Source organism: Antedon bifida, chromosome 3 (genome assembly GCF_963402885.1).
Source record: "Antedon bifida chromosome 3, ecAntBifi1.1, whole genome shotgun sequence".
Classification (NCBI taxonomy): domain Eukaryota; kingdom Metazoa; phylum Echinodermata; class Crinoidea; order Comatulida; family Antedonidae; genus Antedon; species Antedon bifida.
The window spans coordinates 4,441,573-4,461,309 of NC_136228.1; the positions used below are offsets into that span (position 1 = coordinate 4,441,573).

At 33.2% G+C, this 19,737-nt stretch overlaps 3 protein-coding genes across 7 annotated transcripts in view; 2 read left to right on the forward strand and 1 right to left on the reverse strand.

The window, feature by feature from the left end:
* The window catches only part of LOC144838754 (microtubule nucleation factor SSNA1-like), a 204,999-nt gene that overhangs the window by 116,813 nt on the left and 68,449 nt on the right, over positions 1–19,737 (forward strand). For 2 of the 4 annotated variants that reach the window (XM_078694228.1, XM_078694227.1), the window contains exons 1-2: positions 17,817–17,965; positions 18,369–18,568. In XM_078694228.1, the coding sequence (XP_078550354.1) occupies positions 17,914–17,965; positions 18,369–18,568 (252 nt within the window). In that variant the 5' untranslated portion in view covers positions 17,817–17,913. Of the gene's footprint in view, positions 1–17,816; positions 17,966–18,368; positions 18,569–19,210; positions 19,307–19,737 lie in introns of those variants that run through there. The other 2 variants (XM_078694230.1, XM_078694229.1) reach the window with 2 other exon arrangements.
* Positions 1,801–3,981, forward strand: LOC144838744 (myosin light chain kinase A-like). Its single transcript, XM_078694206.1, has one exon. The coding sequence runs from the start codon at positions 1,822–1,824 to the stop codon at positions 2,842–2,844; it is 1,023 nt and encodes a 340-aa protein (XP_078550332.1). The 5' UTR covers positions 1,801–1,821; the 3' UTR covers positions 2,845–3,981.
* Positions 8,145–17,316, reverse strand: LOC144838753 (uncharacterized). 2 transcript variants are annotated; one of them, XM_078694226.1, is made up of 6 exons: positions 17,185–17,316; positions 16,200–16,335; positions 14,519–14,640; positions 11,702–11,754; positions 9,944–10,001; positions 8,145–9,328 (listed from the first exon to the last, which is right to left on the reverse strand). In XM_078694226.1, exons 2-6 carry the CDS (start codon positions 16,300–16,302, stop codon positions 9,293–9,295), a joined length of 372 nt encoding a protein of 123 aa, XP_078550352.1. In that variant the 5' UTR covers positions 16,303–16,335; positions 17,185–17,316; the 3' UTR covers positions 8,145–9,292. The 2 variants fall into 2 exon arrangements, with proteins under 2 accessions (XP_078550352.1, XP_078550351.1); XM_078694225.1 differs by having other exon boundaries at positions 17,189–17,307.

Genomic DNA, 19,737 nt, shown 5'->3' on the forward strand with positions numbered 1-19,737 from the left:
TGCGCATGCGTATTAATATTTTCACCTAATTTTTGTGACGTGAAAATTGTGCAACAAATCAAAACCTAGTTTGTCCGATTCGCCTAGTAGAAAACATGCTTAAGATATCTTGTTTTTCTAGATCTATAAAACTAAGATATCTTAAGTTTAAGATAATTAGTTTTCTAGATACCCTTTAATTACACCAAACATAAACATTGCATTGAAAAACGATATCATACACTGAAGTTAACAATGATATTAGGGAGAAAGTTAGCCTAACAACTTCAAAATACATTCCAATGTAACAAATATTTGTGCAATACGAACATCCCTTGAGTGCTAACATAATTATCGACGGAAATTGAACGGAACTTCCGTTACTAAAGTTTCTCCAAAGAGCTTTAAGGTATTATGCATTGTTATAAATATTATTCTAAAACTCAAGCTTTTTTCATCAAAAATGGAAGGCAGGTCAATTAAACCACAAGGAAATGCCGTGTTTCCAGTGTTTCAGCTAATCTGAAGAAGAACAGGAGAATTTCAATCCTATCTGCTATTTAAATTGTTCGTGGGTATATCACAGTCCATCAGCCATTAAGATTGGGAAAACTTTTTAATATCCCTTACTTTATGCACTACAAAAAAACAAATAATATTCTGACTAACTAACTGAGTAACTATGCTCCTTTTATCACGTAGGCCCACTGACGTTTTTCTCCCTATAGTAATTATATTTTAAACTTTATAAATGTAGAAAAAAAATTAACCGAACTGTGATAAAGCACTTTGTAAAGTCTGCATAAATAAGCGATTTCCGTCTTCTTTACGATTGGTTAAATAATATGCACCGTTGGATCATTGTACTAAGGATTATGGTTAGATGAAGTTGTGACTGTTATTATTGTTTGGAGGTCCATTTTGGATATAGAAATCATCTTGACATTGGAAAAAGCACAGGTAACGGTTAGACCCATTTACCCACACATAATACGGAACATTTGTGTCCAAATTATCTTTAAATACAACTTATGGGGATTGCTTTTAAGCGAACCGGTTGTTTCGACAGTGAAGAATAGAAATTTGTTTGGAGAATATCTTAGTCATGCACGCTGCAGGCAACGTAGATTCCCCGGAAGACCGTGTTCACGATGCACGTGTACATTAAGTGCTAAGCCCCGAGGAAATCAACTTCAGAACAGTTGAAGCAGAGTATAACCACAAAACACAGAACTACCGCACATGATCTTAGGCCTATTTTCAGGTGCAGACGAAATCTTGAACAAATGTAGACCCTCGGGAAAATCAACTTTAAAAGGTCTAAAGATAAATACAGTTGAGACAGAACGGGTAAAACACATTACTGTTAAGTTCATAAGCCTATATTCAGGTACAGACACAAACTTGAAAAAAGATGTTTTAAACTCTCAGGAAATTAAATTCAAGAGGTTCATAGATAAAAGAGGCTGAGAAAGAGCTGGCTTGGTAAACCACCACTCACTACGGATATTTCTTATTATTCACTTCCAGATGAAAATGTAATTGATCCTTTATCGCTGTGACCAAAGAACAAAACTGGTTCATTTTTTAGTTTTCTGAAGAAACGGAACGTTGATTTGGCCGTAAACGGAGGAGTAATCGTGCCTAACTTATACTGTACGGTACTATATCCACAAATGTATTTGGCGTCTTGACTGTATATTCAAATTGAGTATTGTTTCTAGCAAACGTATCGATTCGCAATTGGCATGTTATAACGTAACGAAACCGTTGTTGTCTTTACGTAGATTTATTTATTAAACATTTTGATCCACGTAAGATAAAAATTTAACAGAGACGACGATGGGTACTGGAACAAGTTATGCCATTCAAAACAAGTTGGGAGAAGGCATGTGTGGAGAGGTTTACAAAGCTTGGGATAAAAACAGCCGGACTTCCTGGGCTATCAAAACTCTTAAGCGCAGCAACTTTAACTCTCTGAAAGAGCTAAAGAATGAAGCAATGAAAGAGATCGATGCTTTGTTGAAAGTTAAACATCACGAAAATGTTGTCAATCTGAAAGAATACTTCCAAAAGGGCAAACATTTTTGTTTAGTGATGGAACTTTGTCGTGGAGGAACTCTCAATGATTTTATTCTTCAAAGACCAAAAGACATGGTGAATAATTTGAATTTTATGAAACAGTTGTCGTCTGGGGTGTCATTTCTTCACGGACAAGGCGTAGTACACAGAGATCTGAAGCCTGATAATATACTTATCGAATTTAACCATCTAGGCGACGCTGTGGTTAAAATTTCTGACTTTGGCTTAGCGAAAGTTTTCATTCAAACGTTTAACCCTTCGGCGCAAGAGAAATGTATATCAAGGAAATACATGAAAACTTGTTGTGGAACGCCATTTTTTCAAGCTCCTGAGACTCAAAATTTCCATTACACTCACAAGGCTGATGTATTCTCCTTAGGCGCCATATTTGCTTCAATGATGTTGAAACAAAGAGTGCAAATAAACACATCACAAGTCGGCGTAAAACGGGATCTTCTCGTAGTCTGCATGGGTAATCTGACAATTGCGGATTACGAGATATTTTTCAATATGGATTATGTCTTACCGTCTGATCTATGGATTAACCCTCACCTAGTCCTACTGCTAAACAGTCTTCTACGGAAAGATTATCACGAGAGGCCCGGCGCCGAACAACTACGATGTGCCATGGAACGAATGACAAACAAGGACGTCGAAACAGATATTTGGCGCGAACTTGCTCGAAGGAATGAAGAATTAGAAGAAAAGACAATTAAGAAAGAAAGAAAGCGAGAGAAGAAGTTACAAAGATTGAATAAATGTAAAAAATGTACAATCCTTTGATGAGTATAAATTTAGAACAGTACGGTAGACCTAGTATTGTTGATTTCTATGTGGATTCGGGTGTTTACTTCACTTTTCCAGTCGATATTGTGCGCAGAATAAATGGGCATATATGACGCTTGATTCATCAGACGCAAAGCCGATAATATAGCCCTGACAACATCGTTGATAGCTAGAATGATTAAAACAATTTATGACGAAAGAATATTTGACATGTTGTAATCAAATCTTCACGTCACAAACAACATTTATTCTGAATAATTTGTCATCGGGAAATCTTGTTTTCCTGATGTTTGCTTCAAACATCTTTCTTTGATTTCTTATACCATTTAAGAGAAATACGATAATTAGATTTTTTCTCTAATTTGGCGTAGTTTCATTTTTGGAAAGTGCAATGATCCTCTTTCCGGAACTGACATTAATACATGGCTTGAATTAATTACCGTAATGTAAGCATTGCAACATAGAAATACGCGTATGCTATGATTCAACATTCAAAATGACATTAATCATTGATACAATTATACTACCGTATTTATTCGAATAAACGCCTCTCTCAAATAAACTCCCCGAAAAAATAAATACGGTATAGCCTATTAAGTATGATATGGCCTTTGCAGACTTTTTTTTTAAATTTAAAGTGTACAGTATTTTACCGAACAGGTATTTCGAACCATTGTATGTACAGTAAAACAAAACACCTTCTTTATACAAAATTGAAACATTGCTTCATTATTTCAGAAGGAAGATTAATATATTCGTAGAATTAATCAATGATTAAACATTAAAAAAAATCATTAGGTTAGGCCTATATGACATTTAAAATGTCAACGATGTTTTTTTTTACACTTTTTACACGACCCTTTTGTGAACTCCTGGCGAGGTGATGTCGCCAGTCGTTCCATATAAGAAGGCCTAACCATGTATCAAACGATACAAATATTAGAACTATAAATAAATAAGTATATGTTTCCGTAGTTCACGTGATACAAAATGTTAGCCAGAGCGATCGTCTGAGGTTGTGGATTGGATTTTTTTCTGTCAATGATAGGCCGCCTAGACGATTGTATTATGAATGGCTTTTATTGTGGCTTTGCAATAAGCACAATGTTTTTTTAATAAACTTTTTTGTAAAACCTGAAATGTGAGGGCGCTAAACGTATGTAACATGTCTCAATAATATCTAATTGCTTGTATCAAATGAAATAAAATGACTATTCTTTACCTATACAGGAGCCTAACCATCACTTGTATTATGTATTAGGCCTATGTATACTCACAATCCTCACTGATACACCAACACGAACAATACGGTTACTTGTCATAATCAAAATATTGATTCAACCTAGCCGGACCTAACTGCCCAGCTTTCTAGTGTCACAGTAGTTCTAACTGTTAGCCTACTCTACTACTGTAGGCCTACTGTGAGGTTATAGGACTAATAAAACTGTTATAAAAAAGCTGCTGCTGATGATCAGCCTACACACGGGGTAACAGGTAGTAAGGCCGTCTGTCTACCATCGAATCGAACAATAGCTAGTTTTGAGCATGGCCGGGTCGGTATAGCAGGTATGCCTAGACAGCCGCGCTATGGTCTAGTCGGCTGGTCTACCTTACCTATAGTCTATACCCCTTTTACACTATCACCGTAACAGCGGTGTAACCCCGCAGTTGTTAGTACACCGGGCCGTTAAACGCCGGTGTTGTGGTTTTTATTGACTGGTGTAAATGGGAAAATCCAACCACCCCGGTGTGCTCTCCCCGGGGTGAAACGAAGCTGAATGTTTTCCGGTGTACCTTCTCCGGTGTAGTCGAATCTACACCGGAGTCACGAAGTGTAAACGGTTTTTGTGGTTCAACACCGAGCTGTTAAAGGTCATTGACGTGAACATTTTTTTTCTGCTGAAAATATTGAAATTATTCGTGTGCTTTCTACCTTACCAGAAGGCCTAAAATAATGTAATATTGGTGTAACTCTACCCTGGCCGATTCTATGTAGGCCTAATTATTGAAAAAGGGAAAAAAATATATATAATACTAACGTCTCAATGGATGAAAATGATACATAAAATGAAAACGTACCATACAATAATTAATTTTCCTTTATTGATACATTGTTATGCTAATTAACAAATGCATTTTTTCTTTTAAATACCTACAGTACCTACCCTATTTTACGCCAACCTAACAATGTAAGGCCTATTTAATGTACGTACAGTCTACAAGGCGGAAATGCAGTCATTTTAAAAAGAAAAATAATTGTTAATGTTTAAAATAATAAATGATAATCTTAATAGCCACAAAGAAAATTTAACACTGAACTACATTCAAAATTAAATCAATTGTGTGTAAATTCGGATTATTATGTTTTGATATGAGATTTGTCGATATGTTCCAGTGTTTTGATTGATTGACAACACCGGGGTGATCGATGTAGTGTAAATGGGCGCAACTCGAGTTCATCTCGCAGTTTTTTTGGCTAGTGTAAATGGAAATTGTCTCCGAGTTCAACTCGTGTTTCTCTCCCAGTCGATAGTGTAAAAAGGGTAGCCTAGCTTTTCATTCCAAGACCATAATCGTCCCTACCTAATCATTGCCTCAACATGGCCTGGTGACGAGTTTTTGTTACTAATATTTAATTAACAATTTAATTATTATGATGAACAAACCTGTTTTTTTCTTTCTTTCCTATTTTAATAAACACCGGCCTTCGTATGCCATGTCCACAATCTCGTGTCTCTGCTGCATGGTGTGCTTGTGCCCTCTGTGCGCGCTGGAGAGAGAGCGCGTGATGGATGGAACAAATTGTCTTTAACCGCGGCAAATCCGGATTACTTGATTGGCTTCTGAAAAGAAGCGATTGTCTGCCAATCTTTTCTCTAATTGGCGCAAAGTTGCGTTTGTCAATCGTTTGTTAACTTACGAACAAGTTCAATCTATTAAATCGACTAGGTTATACAATGTCAGACAAAAGTGTACAGTTAAAAATAAAAAATAACAATACAGTAATAAGAAGAATACAATGAAAAATAAATTTAAAAATGTTTATTCATTTTAATTCGTTATATGATGTGGCATTATTTTTTGTTAATTTTAATGTCCAGTTTATTCTGTTTTTGTATATACTTTTAAAAATGTATTATATTGTATCAAGTAGTTCCCACTCGCCCATGTTTCCTCTTGGGCTATTTGCCAAATTGGTAATAAATAAATTAGTTTCTGTATGTAGGCCGTGCAGGGAAGAGTTAAATTTAACTCTTCCCAGGAGTTACGAAGTCAAATAATGACTGAGGATAACTGAACAAGAGAGGGCACTAAACAAGTATATTATAAAATGTAAAAATAAATTGTTACAGCTAATTCTATACTTATAAATGCCATAACCTCTAGGTCACAGGACGTAAATAAAATTACTGTGTATTTGAAAATGATTATTCATAACCATAAAGTATAAGCAGTAAGGCTTGTGTTCTTAAAAGGGGACTAACTTAGTCCATGACTAACCTCCTTCTCAGCAGGACTAAAGTTAGTTCCCTTTTAAGAATACGGGCCTATGCTACTGTTCATTGATAACCACGCACTAATAATCAAAGCGTTTTAAGATAACAACAGTAAAACTAGGCCTATAGGAAAGATACCATTTAAAAAAAAGAAGATTTAAACAAATTGATTTCTGAAACTGTAATTACTTTTAATCTGCTTTTCGATCTTTCACGTTTCATTAAATTATTACTTTTATCAGTATAATACAATACCGTGTATCTTTAAACTCGTTACACACGTCTTCTATAACTCATTCGCGATAATAATATTTAATCAAAGGATCGTGTGAAAAATAACATATTTCAATGTAACGCGTGCTAAGCTGCGAGCATGATAAGACGATGGAATATGTTTATTAAGTGACTTTATGTCTAATTAGCATTAATTATTATAGTTTACACAAGGATGTTGCAAATATTTGCATAGATATTTTTCATAGAGCAATTTTGTTGATGAACAGTTTAGTCTCGATACGAGTCTGTTTGATCATCTATGATTGGTGAAAGTGACATTAAAATCTAGTTATTGATAACAATGAAAGCAAGATCACGGTCTGTGCAAATACAATCAAGAAAAGATACAGAAAAATCTCTCACGTTTAAACATGAGTTGTAGATACTGTATGAGTTCGGGTACAATTTACGCCACAACTTATCGTATTCATTGCAAAGGATCTCCTAAATTGCAATGTAAACAACAAAAATCCTGTATATAAAAAAAATCTGGAAAATGTTATTAGACATGTTAGTAAATCAAACCACGAAGATAATCTATAATTCGTGAAAGTGACAATCTAGTTTTAATAACATTAAAGAAAGATTATATAGAAAGGTTAATAGTTAAATATTAACTGCTTTAAAATGAAAAAGCAATTGCTATATCTTGATTAAAATATACAGTAATCATCGGTTTTTAACTCATCTCATTTAGCCTCGATATTTAGAGTAGATATAAAATTACATCCATCATCCTCTTGATGTCTTTGTAAACAAATTTAGAAAATGAGCAGTACAAAAATTAATTGCGACATGAAAGATAATACTGTAGGCCTATAGATAAATAAATACAATATCGGTCCCTATTTTATAAAATTTATATTAAAACGTTAATAACATTCTCGGAATTTCTAGATTAAATTTGCATATTCACGCGATATTCTATAATGTTTAATCTATCTGGAGTCAGACTGCCAATCATGAGTAGATTAATAAAAGTTATTTTTATTATATTCTTTTTCTTAATGAGATTAGATTTTAAAGACATTCTTTTCCCATATTTTTACTATAAGCATGACATTTGATTGGTTCATGTGCAGACACTGTTAGTAGCATTCAATCTAGGATTTGTAGTCACAAACGGGATAACAAGGCCATGGCTGCAGTCGCGTGCTCAAGTTAGTGTTTACCGACCAACCGACCGACCGACATAGTGAGATGTAGAGTCGCGTGAACCATCATGAGGAGCTAGGCAGCCTAGTTAGGTGTATTTACTATCACTTCTTCCACAGGTGGTCTCTAGTTTAAAATGACCAAAGCTATGGGCTTGGAGGCTTCATTTACCCACAGGGTATGATTTTCATGAACATATATATTTGATCAAAAGACCAACTCTTAGCCCTCCTCACTGTCGATTTACTAGCTAGAGATAACTCTTCACTAGCCTAATCAATGTTGTCTATTACATTTTCTTCACAGCATTTTGAGAAGGCTGCACCCGTCAAACCCCCACCCCCTCAACTCGTCAACAGAAAACATAAAAGTTATTTCATTAATACTGGTAAATTTATTTATAAATTTCCAAATAAACACAATATTTATAATCTTTTGATTGGATCTTAACACATAATGTATAGATAAAATTCAGCTAATCAGTCTAAGAGTCCATATCCTTGGTAAAATAAGTAAAGCACCATCAGTTGCACTTTCAGTTACCTAGCGCCTTGCGTTGATTGGATAGCCTAACTTAAACTTGTTCGTTAGATATAATAGTGCCTTGCGTTGATTGGATAGCCTAACTTAAACTTGTTCGTTAGATAAAATAGTGCCTTGTATTGATTAGATTTATTTTAAACCTTTTTGTTAGTTATCTAGTATCTTGCATTGAATAGATAGCTTTTAAATCCAATACATTTCCAATAATGGGGAATATCTGATCCCAATTCAACACAATTTATAATTTACGATTTACAAAAAAAAAAAAACAGCATTCAGTATGATACAGCAGCACTCTTAAATTAAAAGCACTCTTGTAATACTACAGTACTAGGCCCATTTAAAAAGCTTACAGTATACCAACCAACATTGTAGTGGGTAACATCTGAGATGTCTCTGGTTATTGTTACATCAAATCTATAAATGTACATATTAATAGCCGAGCCTCCGCCTTTTAAATTAAAGTACAGTAAAAACCCTTTTTTGGAAAACTCCCATAGGGGGAACTTTGTTGGGTTCTATATACTGTACATAACAACAGTAGTTTCTTAGAGAAAGTCAACCCTTTGGAGTTGTATATACACAAAAGGTTCAATTGAATTTGCTAGGCTATCATCTTCCAAAGTTATAAATGCACACAAACGGTTCAATCGACTAGGGCTGCCTTCTTTTAAATTATATAAACATTTAAAAAGCGTACAACCAACTGACTGTCCATCTTCTAAAAACGTTCTTTCAAAATGTTCAGTATACTTCTTAAAATATTTGTGCAGTCTCACAAAAATGATTATAACATGATTTAGATGCTGTCATCAATTGGAAGGCATACTGCATAACCACCAAGTTCAAAGTTCAAATTGTAAAATATATTCAAACATATATATATGTATATTGTATATATAATTCTATATAATGATTTTAATATGTTTGTACAAGTATAGTCTTTGGCATTCTGCATGAAGTGTATCACTGTGTTACGTTACACTGGTTTCTGAGTAAGCATCATGTCCCTGTGAAAAATAAAGATTTGTTGACTTTAGTAAAAGATATAAAAGATAGGGGTACAGTGGAAATTGTCAACATTCAGGAGATATTAATAGGGATATCCCCTGAATACTTTCCTGACATAAGCAAGAGGCAATATATTTGCTAACACTACGGTCAACCCCAAGGTTTATTTAGGGATACTCCTATTAAAAGGAAACTTTCTACTGTACAGTATTCTTATTTTAAAATAAAAACAATTTGGTAGTCTCTCAAACCCAATTCCCCCCCCCCCCCCACCCTCCAAAAAAAAATCTTCTTTTCTTACAATGGCTGGCAACAAGTACATTGTGAATTATTTATACTAGCACAACTTCTCTTACAAATTTTTCTATATTTTATCTACCAAAATGTCAAACGTAAGTCAGGTCTTGGGACTATTCTATTTTGAACATTAGATGTCTTCACCGGTACTTTTTAAGTTTTGATTTGTTCTTCTTGGATGCAACGTTTTACCCGATATAAAGGTGCCGTTTCCAATAAAGATTATTTCTATGAATAGATGACAAGTTGTCAAACTCAAAATCAAATCATGTATCGATTAAGATCATGACAGGAAGTTATATTTCACAACATTTTACCTTTTCAATTTTTGCATCAAGCATCTTGAAAAAGTCTGTCTGACTTTGGGAAGCATTTCTGACAAGAAGAAAAAAAAAACAAAGTAATAAAAAACTCCACATTTCATATCAAAACATGACATTTATTGATACAGTGACATGCTTAGCTTCAAACTTTAAAAAAGAAACTATTAGTAAAGACTTTGACAGGCAAAATTTTGCTAATAGGTTTTGGAAAATGTTGAAAACCCATCGTAAACGCATCAGGAGGAATTAGATAGAGAGAGAGTAAAAAAAAAATAAAAAGCTGCAAATCAAACACTATGTGACAAGTAACATGTGCTCTCGCTGTAGGCTTTATTAAAGGTTAAAGCATTTAATTCAGTAAAACAGAGAGAAAAAAAGCAATTAAATCAATACAGTACTAAGGTCTAATGATTCTGAACTCAGTAACATCTACATTAAGCTTTTTGTTCAAGTTTTTTTTTTTTTGTGTTTTCCTTTTTTTCAATCTCAATAAAAGTGTCAAGCATATGTCAGTTGTGCTTTAGCTAAAGGCTTTAGAAAAGGTTAAAATGTAACTTTTTTAGAGAAAAAATGGCAATTAGAATGATACAGTACTAGGTCTATGATCCAGAACCCAGTAACAGATCAGCATATCAATTTAATTAAGACTTTTGTTTAAGTCTTTGCTAATCTTGTTTGCAGTTTCCATTTTTTTCAATCTCTAAATTAACAAGCATTAAACAAATTACTCTTTACTTAAAGATAAATTAGCTTGATTTAAAAACCTTAATTCTTTTGACATTGAACCTGATTAAAGCAGTATATGAATAAATATTGAATTGATAAATTTAATTGCAATAGAAACATAATTGTTTTCCCTTATCCTCAAGAACATATGCATGCATTAAATTTAAAAATAGCAAAAGTAGATTAACAAAAAACCTTAATAAAGGCAAGAATTGTCAAAATTGAGATCAAATATTTAGTTATTAAAAAATCTTTTATTCATAACCTAAAACAAATTAAATAAAAACTGCAATGATGATAAAAAAAAAAACAAAACAGTCCAATTATCTCTGATGTAACAAATATCGTCCATTACTGTAGAATAGCTTCAAGGTAGTACTGAAGTCATTACAATAAGTGAAGGATATGAGTAAAATCATTAATGTAGTATTCTTCCCAAGGGGTTATAAAACATAGCATTTACAGATTTTCTTATACATTTTGTTACCATAAATTATTGCAAGTCTTATTTGCACCCACTGCAGCAATGTTTCTCTTCAACATATTATTTTAAACATGAATAAACGGCAAAGAAAAATAAAAACTGACAAGTAAAAATGTTTCTGTGAGGATAATATTTTATGAGGTGTGTCGTGGCAAAACCATCTTATTGAAAATCTTTCAAATTGATTGTTTTTAAAAACCGGTGTGTCACGCGTCAAGAAAAGCAGACCTCAAATGCTTTAAACTTGGCTTATTCTACACTTGTAGAGTATAAAAGCAGTCTTTACGCACAAAAAAAGTGTTATTTTATTGAAAATTTGATTATTGATTTTCTTTATAAATTTAAAAACTGTACGAGAGTAATGTGACACTTTGTAATTGTTTTGTTAGTTTTTCAATTTTTCTGTTTTTGTATATCTCAGAGCAAACATAATTTCTATGTATATTTTATATGCAAATGACAATAAATGGAAGTAATTTTCGCAGTCGGGTTCCACATTTCCAATCAAGTTTGTTGTTGCAACAAAATCACCGACTACTTACTTTGTATTATGCATCAACGGTGTCGACGTTACTACCTTCTTTTGGTGGGTTTTCTACAAAAGAAATATGAAAACACATTGCAGCGACTCTTATATAACAATACTAATTGCTCTATGCAAAGGAAGTATCAATTTAATTCATATTTTACTATATCTTTTACGCATAGTTAATTAGTTTATTTTCAACACCTATTTTTCATAAAATATAATATATATTATCATTATTATTATTATTTCTGCACTACAGTACTATTATTGGTGTTTTGGTGTAGTATATATATATATATATATATATATATATATATATATATGTTTCTGCAAGGCTAGTGATCTGGAGGTCACGGAGTCCCAACTGTGTGTTCGTATACTATCAAGTACAATTCATGTCACTTAGGACAAAACATCTCATAATACTTAGCTCTCCACAGCACTAATATCACATACGCTGTCTTTGAACTGAATTGTCATTTTTGTGAAAATGTAGTGACCATGCAGAGCCACTTAAATAATATGACCAAGAATATAATCCCATCCCCCTTAACTTTGGCAACAACCGTTTGATAATAATTTCATTGTTAACGCCATCTAAGTATAATCCCACCCACTATGTTATACTATCCTCGGCCATATTGTAATTAAAATTTTAAATCATGACATACAGCAATTATAATAGTACCTGTACTTTAAAATCAATTTTCATATTTTTCATACACAAATATAATTGCTTTGCTTGTATCTACAGATGTAGTGTATCCTGTTAAGTGAAAAGGTTGATTGAATCCTGTTTAAATTAATCCTCTAAATCCACTAAATGTAGGAAGTGCCAACCCCCTAGAAGTTTCCGCCCTCGCAAACCTTGAAATCACCAATAGCGGCAATCTACCGAATTAGACAAACTCTGTAACAAGTAATTCAAAATCAACAAAAGGATATCGCAAATAGACAAGACGATAGTGTTGCCAAGCAATTGATACAACAACAAGAACACACTTACATTATCAACTAAATTGTGTGCCATGTTGGAACTGAACTGTTTACTCAAAATTATACAGTTACACTTTGTATGGAGGTCATCAACATGTTAGTTTTGATTCTAGCAACCAAGCTATTATATATCAAAAAGAATATAAAGGGAAGGTTCTATAACCAAAACAAGGACATAGTGTTTCTAAATAATATTTTTAAATAAACTGTTTTCAGTACTGTATCTTTTAAAATTTATGAATACATTAAAAATAATGTCCTAATCCTCCTGTATTGACAAACCTGTAGCTACAGTACATAACACTGTCATAAGTTTTAGGCCTTTTAACCAGAACTTTTGCTGAGATCTCTAGTTTGAAAATGGCACTTCTTTTGAACCCTATGAACTTCCCTGGTTATGGACTTGATTATGAGCAAGAATCTGAAATACTGTAGCTTAGGTTATATGGGAAATATATTCTACTACTGGGTCATCCGTTGTGTGCCAAAATTCGACCCTCAGTATCTAAGAGTTTATTCCCATCTTTCTTTCTTTCAAGAAATAAATAAGGAGATTGAACATTTCACTCACTCGCTTCTATTTGTACACATTTCACAAACATGACTTTCATTATTATGTATGGAAACGTGCAAGGCCTAAACTGTGTAAGATAGGCTGCCATAAATACTTATGACTTGTTGACCTTGAGTTGATGCAACATATTTATGCATGCGATTAAAGTCTGGTAATGAATGATAACGTTTACTGAAATCCCAACAGCAACACTTTGCTGGATGCAGCAGAATACCTCTCACAAAGGGTCAAATATAGCCATGGTCAATAGGATGAACAAATTAAAGAATAAAACAAACTAAAGAATAGAAGAGAAAAGATGAAACTTTTAAGTTTAAGTTACTGTACCTTCCAAGATACAGTATGCTCACTACAAAAGGTCAGTGTCAGTTAAACAAACAACAATATCTAACAATGATAACACATCATAGCAACAACACTAATTAATTTCAACACAACACAAATATACAGTATTTGTGTTGAAGAAGACTTATTTTGGTGTTAACATCTACACTACAGTCCATTTTGACAAGGATTTTAATGACTAGTTTACTAATGCTAATTAATTACAAGGATGGGAACAACATGTGACAAATATTTACTATTTCTACTAATTAACCTGGAGGTCATGGCTTCATATAGACTTTTAGGATATACAGTACTGTATGTATTTATCTATGTAACAGGTCCAATTGCCAGGAACATACATGACTTGCATTAAAATCTTTAGTCACAGCATGGAGGTATAAAATTATACATCCATGGTGACAGTAATGGCCACTTTGGCCAGTCAATTTTTTTACAGAGAAAAATAATTATATCTTTAACGTGCAAAACAATTTTAAAACAGGGTTTGTTATTGTTGGCTAGTAAATTTGAATTTGGGCCAGTGAATTAATTATTTTACTGGTCCAGTTAAATAAACCCTGATGACCCATGGTATCTCACAAAATTGTCGTATATTCTCTTTTTATTAAAAAAAAAATACTGACCCACTTGTCAGCAGGTCAAATTATATGTAAATTACAATACAAGTCTGACAAGATAAACGTATTTCAAATACATAAAAAAATACCTGAAAAAACATTAATAAAACATCATAATTAAAAAAGCGTAGCAACCATCGTAAATTAGCTTATTAATATCGTGAATTTATTAATTTACTACACTGTATAACATGATTGTAATGTAAGAGATCTTTTTACTATCAGCACCGCAACTGGTGTTTATAATTTTGTAATTAAGTGATGTGTATAAAGCCATATACTCTATCATACTTACTTTATTAATCTGAACGTTGCTTTCTTGCGTTGTCTCAGTAGGAGGAGGCTCATCGTTGTGGTTCTCATTAGCATTCATAAAATGATGCGGAATTGTATCAGTATTTACAGTAACGACAGAATCTACATTTTAAAGACACAATCTATCAGTTAGTATAGTTTTTATCTAGCATTATATTATTTTGTCAATCTAAATTATGTCTTGTATCAAACATCTTGTGCCATAAATTTGGTTTTTTTTTAGAAGTAGAATCTCTATCTCCATCGGGAACCAATAAAGTGTCCTCTTAATAGAAGTTCCCTGATTAGAGGTTGGTCATAGTCTTTAATAGTATATTTCCCCTCGTTTGTTTCAAAGGAAAGTGTCCCCTTAATAGAGACTGGCCATAGTGGTAAACATAATAATTTTACCCCTTGTTCATTTTACAGGAAAGTGTCCTCTTAACTGGGATGTCCTCCGGAATGGGGGGAGTCCCGGGTGTCCCAAAGGAGAGAGTTGGTTCTACGGTAGACAGTATTTAGAAAATTAATATATTTGTTAGTCTATCATTGTACATATATTGTGACCAGATCCTTTGTGTGACCTCACAAACTTTAATAATATTTGTTCATATTTTCACTCCAACCCAGTCACATAACATTTTTTTTTATTAATATTAAATTACATGACTATAGTTTTTGACAGGAATCTTGAAACAACCAAATAGGGCCTCTCTTATCAATTTTTCTGAAACCTAGGGCAATCAATTAGCGATTGTTGTTGTAGCCTACGATATTAATTTTAAGTTTTTTATACTGTACACTTCATTTAATGATGTACAGTATGGTTGTATTTTATGCTTTATTTATACTCTGTTTGTTTATGTATAATTAATAAATGGTAAAATCTTAGAAATAGATAATTTACTCATGATACTAAGTACGCACACTGTGAATAATATCCAAGAAAGCAAATTGAGAGCAAATTAAAAATACTCTGTGCTTATTTATGCCATATCTCTTACACGCGGAGTACTCAGCATAATTTCCCCTTAGGGTAAATAATTAAATCCCTATTATACATCAGAACGTAACTTCTGATTGATGTGTACATTTTATATCTTCTTAAATATTCAAGCTTTTCTTGTTTTTTTATTAAATCCAAATGCAAATTGCAGAAAATGACTGCTGTGTATCAGTGGCTGTATCTCAATGGAAATACAATATAAACTAGGCTACTTAAGCAAAAACCTAAATCAAAATGATAAAGTACAAAAGCAAAGTTTAGAAACCATTTCTTTGTCAGAAAAAAAAAACAAATACAATATTTTACAGAACAATTAATTGCTTTGTTGAACTTTGACCCATAGCAGATAAGGATATTAGGGTTCTTTGCGATTTGAGATAACCTTGAAACCCCCTTATACAGCGAACCAACCCCCCATCCCACACCCAAGAAAATGTAAAAAATGCCTGTAGACGTCACCCCTATAAAAAAAATAAAACCATCTCTGACAATCCATGCAGTTAAGTCTCATCGATGTAGGGAAGCCATACAGTAAATTGCATTAGTATTTTACAATCCTGGCTACAGTACAACCCTACATATGTACACAAAAGACTTATACTTTGTGTAGGCAGTATACTTGGTTCATCTATATGATTATTCTCACAAAATAACAACAACCGTATAGTACAGTTACCTATTTTTGCCTTTTTCAGCCCATAGTCCTCGCAGGCTGTATTTTTTATATTGGGTTGACTGGCTGCGCATCCCATTTTCCAAAAAATGCCAAGTGCAGGCATTGATGTATCTGGCTACTACATCAAGATTAATTTCTGAAAACACAAATCAAATTCATTAAAATATATATGTATTTATTGATCATTATTCATTTTCAAAGCTTGCCTTGCCCATGTAGAATAGAACAATAAACCTTACCAACACAATACTGTACGTAATTCACAATCCAGGGCTTAACCACCAGTACGGTTGGTAAGGTTTCAACTCGTCAGTGAAAAATAAATTAAGTTTGTGGATCGGGATGAGATATTCGAACCTACGGTACTTAGTGTTAATAGTCACTGAAGTAACGCTAGATTAGTTGTTTTTCAGTGGGAGTATTAAAAGCTGAATTAACTCACCTAAAGATTACAAATTGAGAGTAATGGGAAAGATAGAAAATTAAAATTAATTTAATCAACTGTTGATACTACGCGTATGAACACAGTAAACAAACTTGGAGCTTTAGCATTGTGTGAAATGGATATAGCTTTTTTGTAACTGGTAATATCAATAATTTTGCTTTTACTTCATAAGAAATAAAAGATTTTAATATGAATTACAGTATAAGTACTACTAGTAATAAAATACGGTACCAGGCTGGTAATATTGACAATGACCCAATCCCTTCCAAAATTAAACCAATATAATGTAGGCCTGTTTGTAAACAACCTAGTAAAAACCCTACTAAAAAATAAAGTATTTTAGGCCCGTGCTTTTGTTATATTCTACTGTAATAGTCCACCACCACTGCAGTGGACTTGGTAAAGATAAGACTAGAGTAGAGTACTCGGCTCGGTCAGTCTCAACTAAGTAAGATTATTAAAAAGAAAGGTCCACAAAATTCTAATGAAAAAAGATAGTTCAAAGTACAGATTTGTAATAACAAAATCAAAGTAACATACCTACCTTTCTAGTTGAAATGTTCAATTAGGCCTACATCAAAATCAAAGCAGATAAGATGATGTTATGATGGTATTATAATGTCACGTTAGTCAGTTGCCATAGCTGCTAATAATGTGTTTTGATGATTAACGTGATATTCCGATCGTAAAATACATACATACATTGTGTGAGGGCGCTATCCTGAAACGGATTGTGGAACATCAATTTTCACTTGCCAAATCTTTCCTGTTTTAATCAATAACTCCATGTTTTAATCAAACGCTTCATCGTCGTTAAACATATTATTTTGAGCCATTTCAATACCACAAATATAGATAAATATTAATTAGGTAGGCCTAGTAGGCCTATAATACTATCAAAGAGAAGTTGCGGGTTTTTTCCCCATTCTTTTTCCTTTTCAAAGACTTTATTCAATAATTTTCTATATTAATACATATTTGAAATGCAATGCTTACACAAAATCCATTAAATAATCAAAAACAATTTTGTTAACATATTGAAACAAATCAGTTAGTAAGTCCATGTTTTTTTTATTACGATTGATTTACAAAGCCTATCTGACTCAAGTTCCACTATTAGTTAAAAACATCACATTGGAGTGTGTTTGTCGCCCTCACCATATTATGTGGCGCGTAAAAAGTTGTTGCCCTGGGAAATTTATCGCCATTTGTAAACAAGTTGTGCACGTCTAAAAAGTTACCACAAAAAGACGATTTCATACCTAATAAATGTCTCAACAAGGTGCTGCGCTTCAGAGTTACAACAATGAACTTGTGAAGTGTAAGTGTTAATGTTATGAGGTGTTTACGGTCGTTACAATAAAGGGCTAGGCCTAAACAGGCCAATGAATTCTTCAATGAAAAGACAGGAAGCCCCCAACCCGACGCCGACGGTGCGCTTTGTACCAAACCAACCACATCCAGGCCTAGATGGGCTAGGCCTAGACCTAGAGTGCCATGTGTTGTTAGGTCTAGACCTATTAACTATATGAGGTATATGTATGCATACTTTAATAGTTAACACAGACTTCACAGTCACTCACCCGCCATCCTCAACGCGCTGCGCAGCATGTGAATGCTTTCTTTTAAATCGGATTAGAGACTGAGTGTGAGAGAGATGCGGAAATACAGTAGGCCTAGCTGCAAAATGTTTTCTTGATTGATCGTTAATATTTACTTTATAGGTATCGAAGAGTTATGTGTAAAGAGAGATGATCTGCACAAACAAATATTGTCAGAAGAAGAAGAGAAGCAGAAAATTCAAAATGATGTTAGGATATTGACAGAGAAACTGGCAAAAGTAAATGAAAGTTTAGCAAAGAAAATGGCAATGAGAAATGAATTTGATAAAACAATAGCTGAAACTGAAGCAGCATATATGAAGGTATAATATTAATGTTAGATATCTTTTGTATTGTTATCTTAATAACTGTTGAAATTAATTATAAGTTTTGTTTTATTACCTTTACCTGGCTATCCGTATAATTTTTATATGACACACAGGTGAAAATGTAATGAGTAGAATGGTACGAATAATGGCATGAGATGAATGATGAAAGGTTATATATATTTCATCATTACAAAACTTCTACAGGCAACTCATTTAGGCTAATTCAGTTTTTTCCAACGATTCCATGTCTTGTGAAGATGTTCCCAATAATTAATCAAAATCATACAAACGATCTAAAGCTAATTTAAATTCTTTTTTTAGTCTAATTTAGTACATATGATACATCTCTCCAAAAATGTACTTCTGTCGCGATATGAGGTCACACTTGAATCACCGCGGCGGAAGTACATTAATAGGCAGCACTGTTTTTTTTCATACACAAACAAAATTGTTTTAATTGCTATTGAACGACTGTTCAATAGTGCATAGTATTACATGCCACGTAACGCACAATCATCCAGTACAATGAGTACATGAGCCGTCTTTTAAGTGCTGTATTTAAGTCTGTGGGCAAACTTGTTTTCTCTCTACCTAGTTACCACATACAAATTAACTAATATCTCCTCCATCCCACAGATAATTGAAAGTTCTCATACGTTGTTAAATGTCTTAAAGAGTGAGGCAGATGTTTTGAAAGATAAGGGACATTTAAAATTTACAAAAAGTTTATAGGTGCTGACAAATTAATAACTTTATAGATACCTTGTTTTATGCACTGGGGTGGTACAGTAGTTATAGATTATTTAGTAAAGTACTTTTGATTGCACTGCACATGTTATATTACAAAGACTAATATAATAATATAATAATTTGTATCTTGGATTTTTCTTACCCTACTGAGATGTAGACTCGGTGTATGGTGTCTAAGACCCCATTTACACTTACGATTTGGGCCGACCTGGGACCCAAACATAAGTGTAAATGGGAGTCTATGAGAAGGAATACTAATATTCAAGGTATCTTATCTATTCGGCCACCAATTAATAAAAGCTTAAATTTATAATTTATTCACCATCACTCTAGAAGAAGAGTCTTTGACTGAAGAGGCTACCCAGTATAGCGAAATAATAAATAAATACAATTGAGTACAAGGGTTAGGCTGG

Coding starts and splice junctions, on each gene's coding strand:
- LOC144838744 (XM_078694206.1), top strand. CDS start 1,822: ATGGGTACTGGAACAAGTTATGCCATTCAAAACAAGTTGGGAGAAGGC.
- LOC144838753 (XM_078694226.1), bottom strand. CDS start 16,302: ATGCCTGCACTTGGCATTTTTTGGAAAATGGGATGCGCAGCCAGTCAA. Junction 14,641..16,199: donor GCTGAAAAAGGCAAAAATAG/GTAACTGTACTA, acceptor TTTAAAATGTAG/ATTCTGTCGTTACTGTAAAT. Junction 10,002..11,701: donor CCGTTGATGCATAATACAAA/GTAAGTAGTCGG, acceptor TCTTCTTGTCAG/AAATGCTTCCCAAAGTCAGA.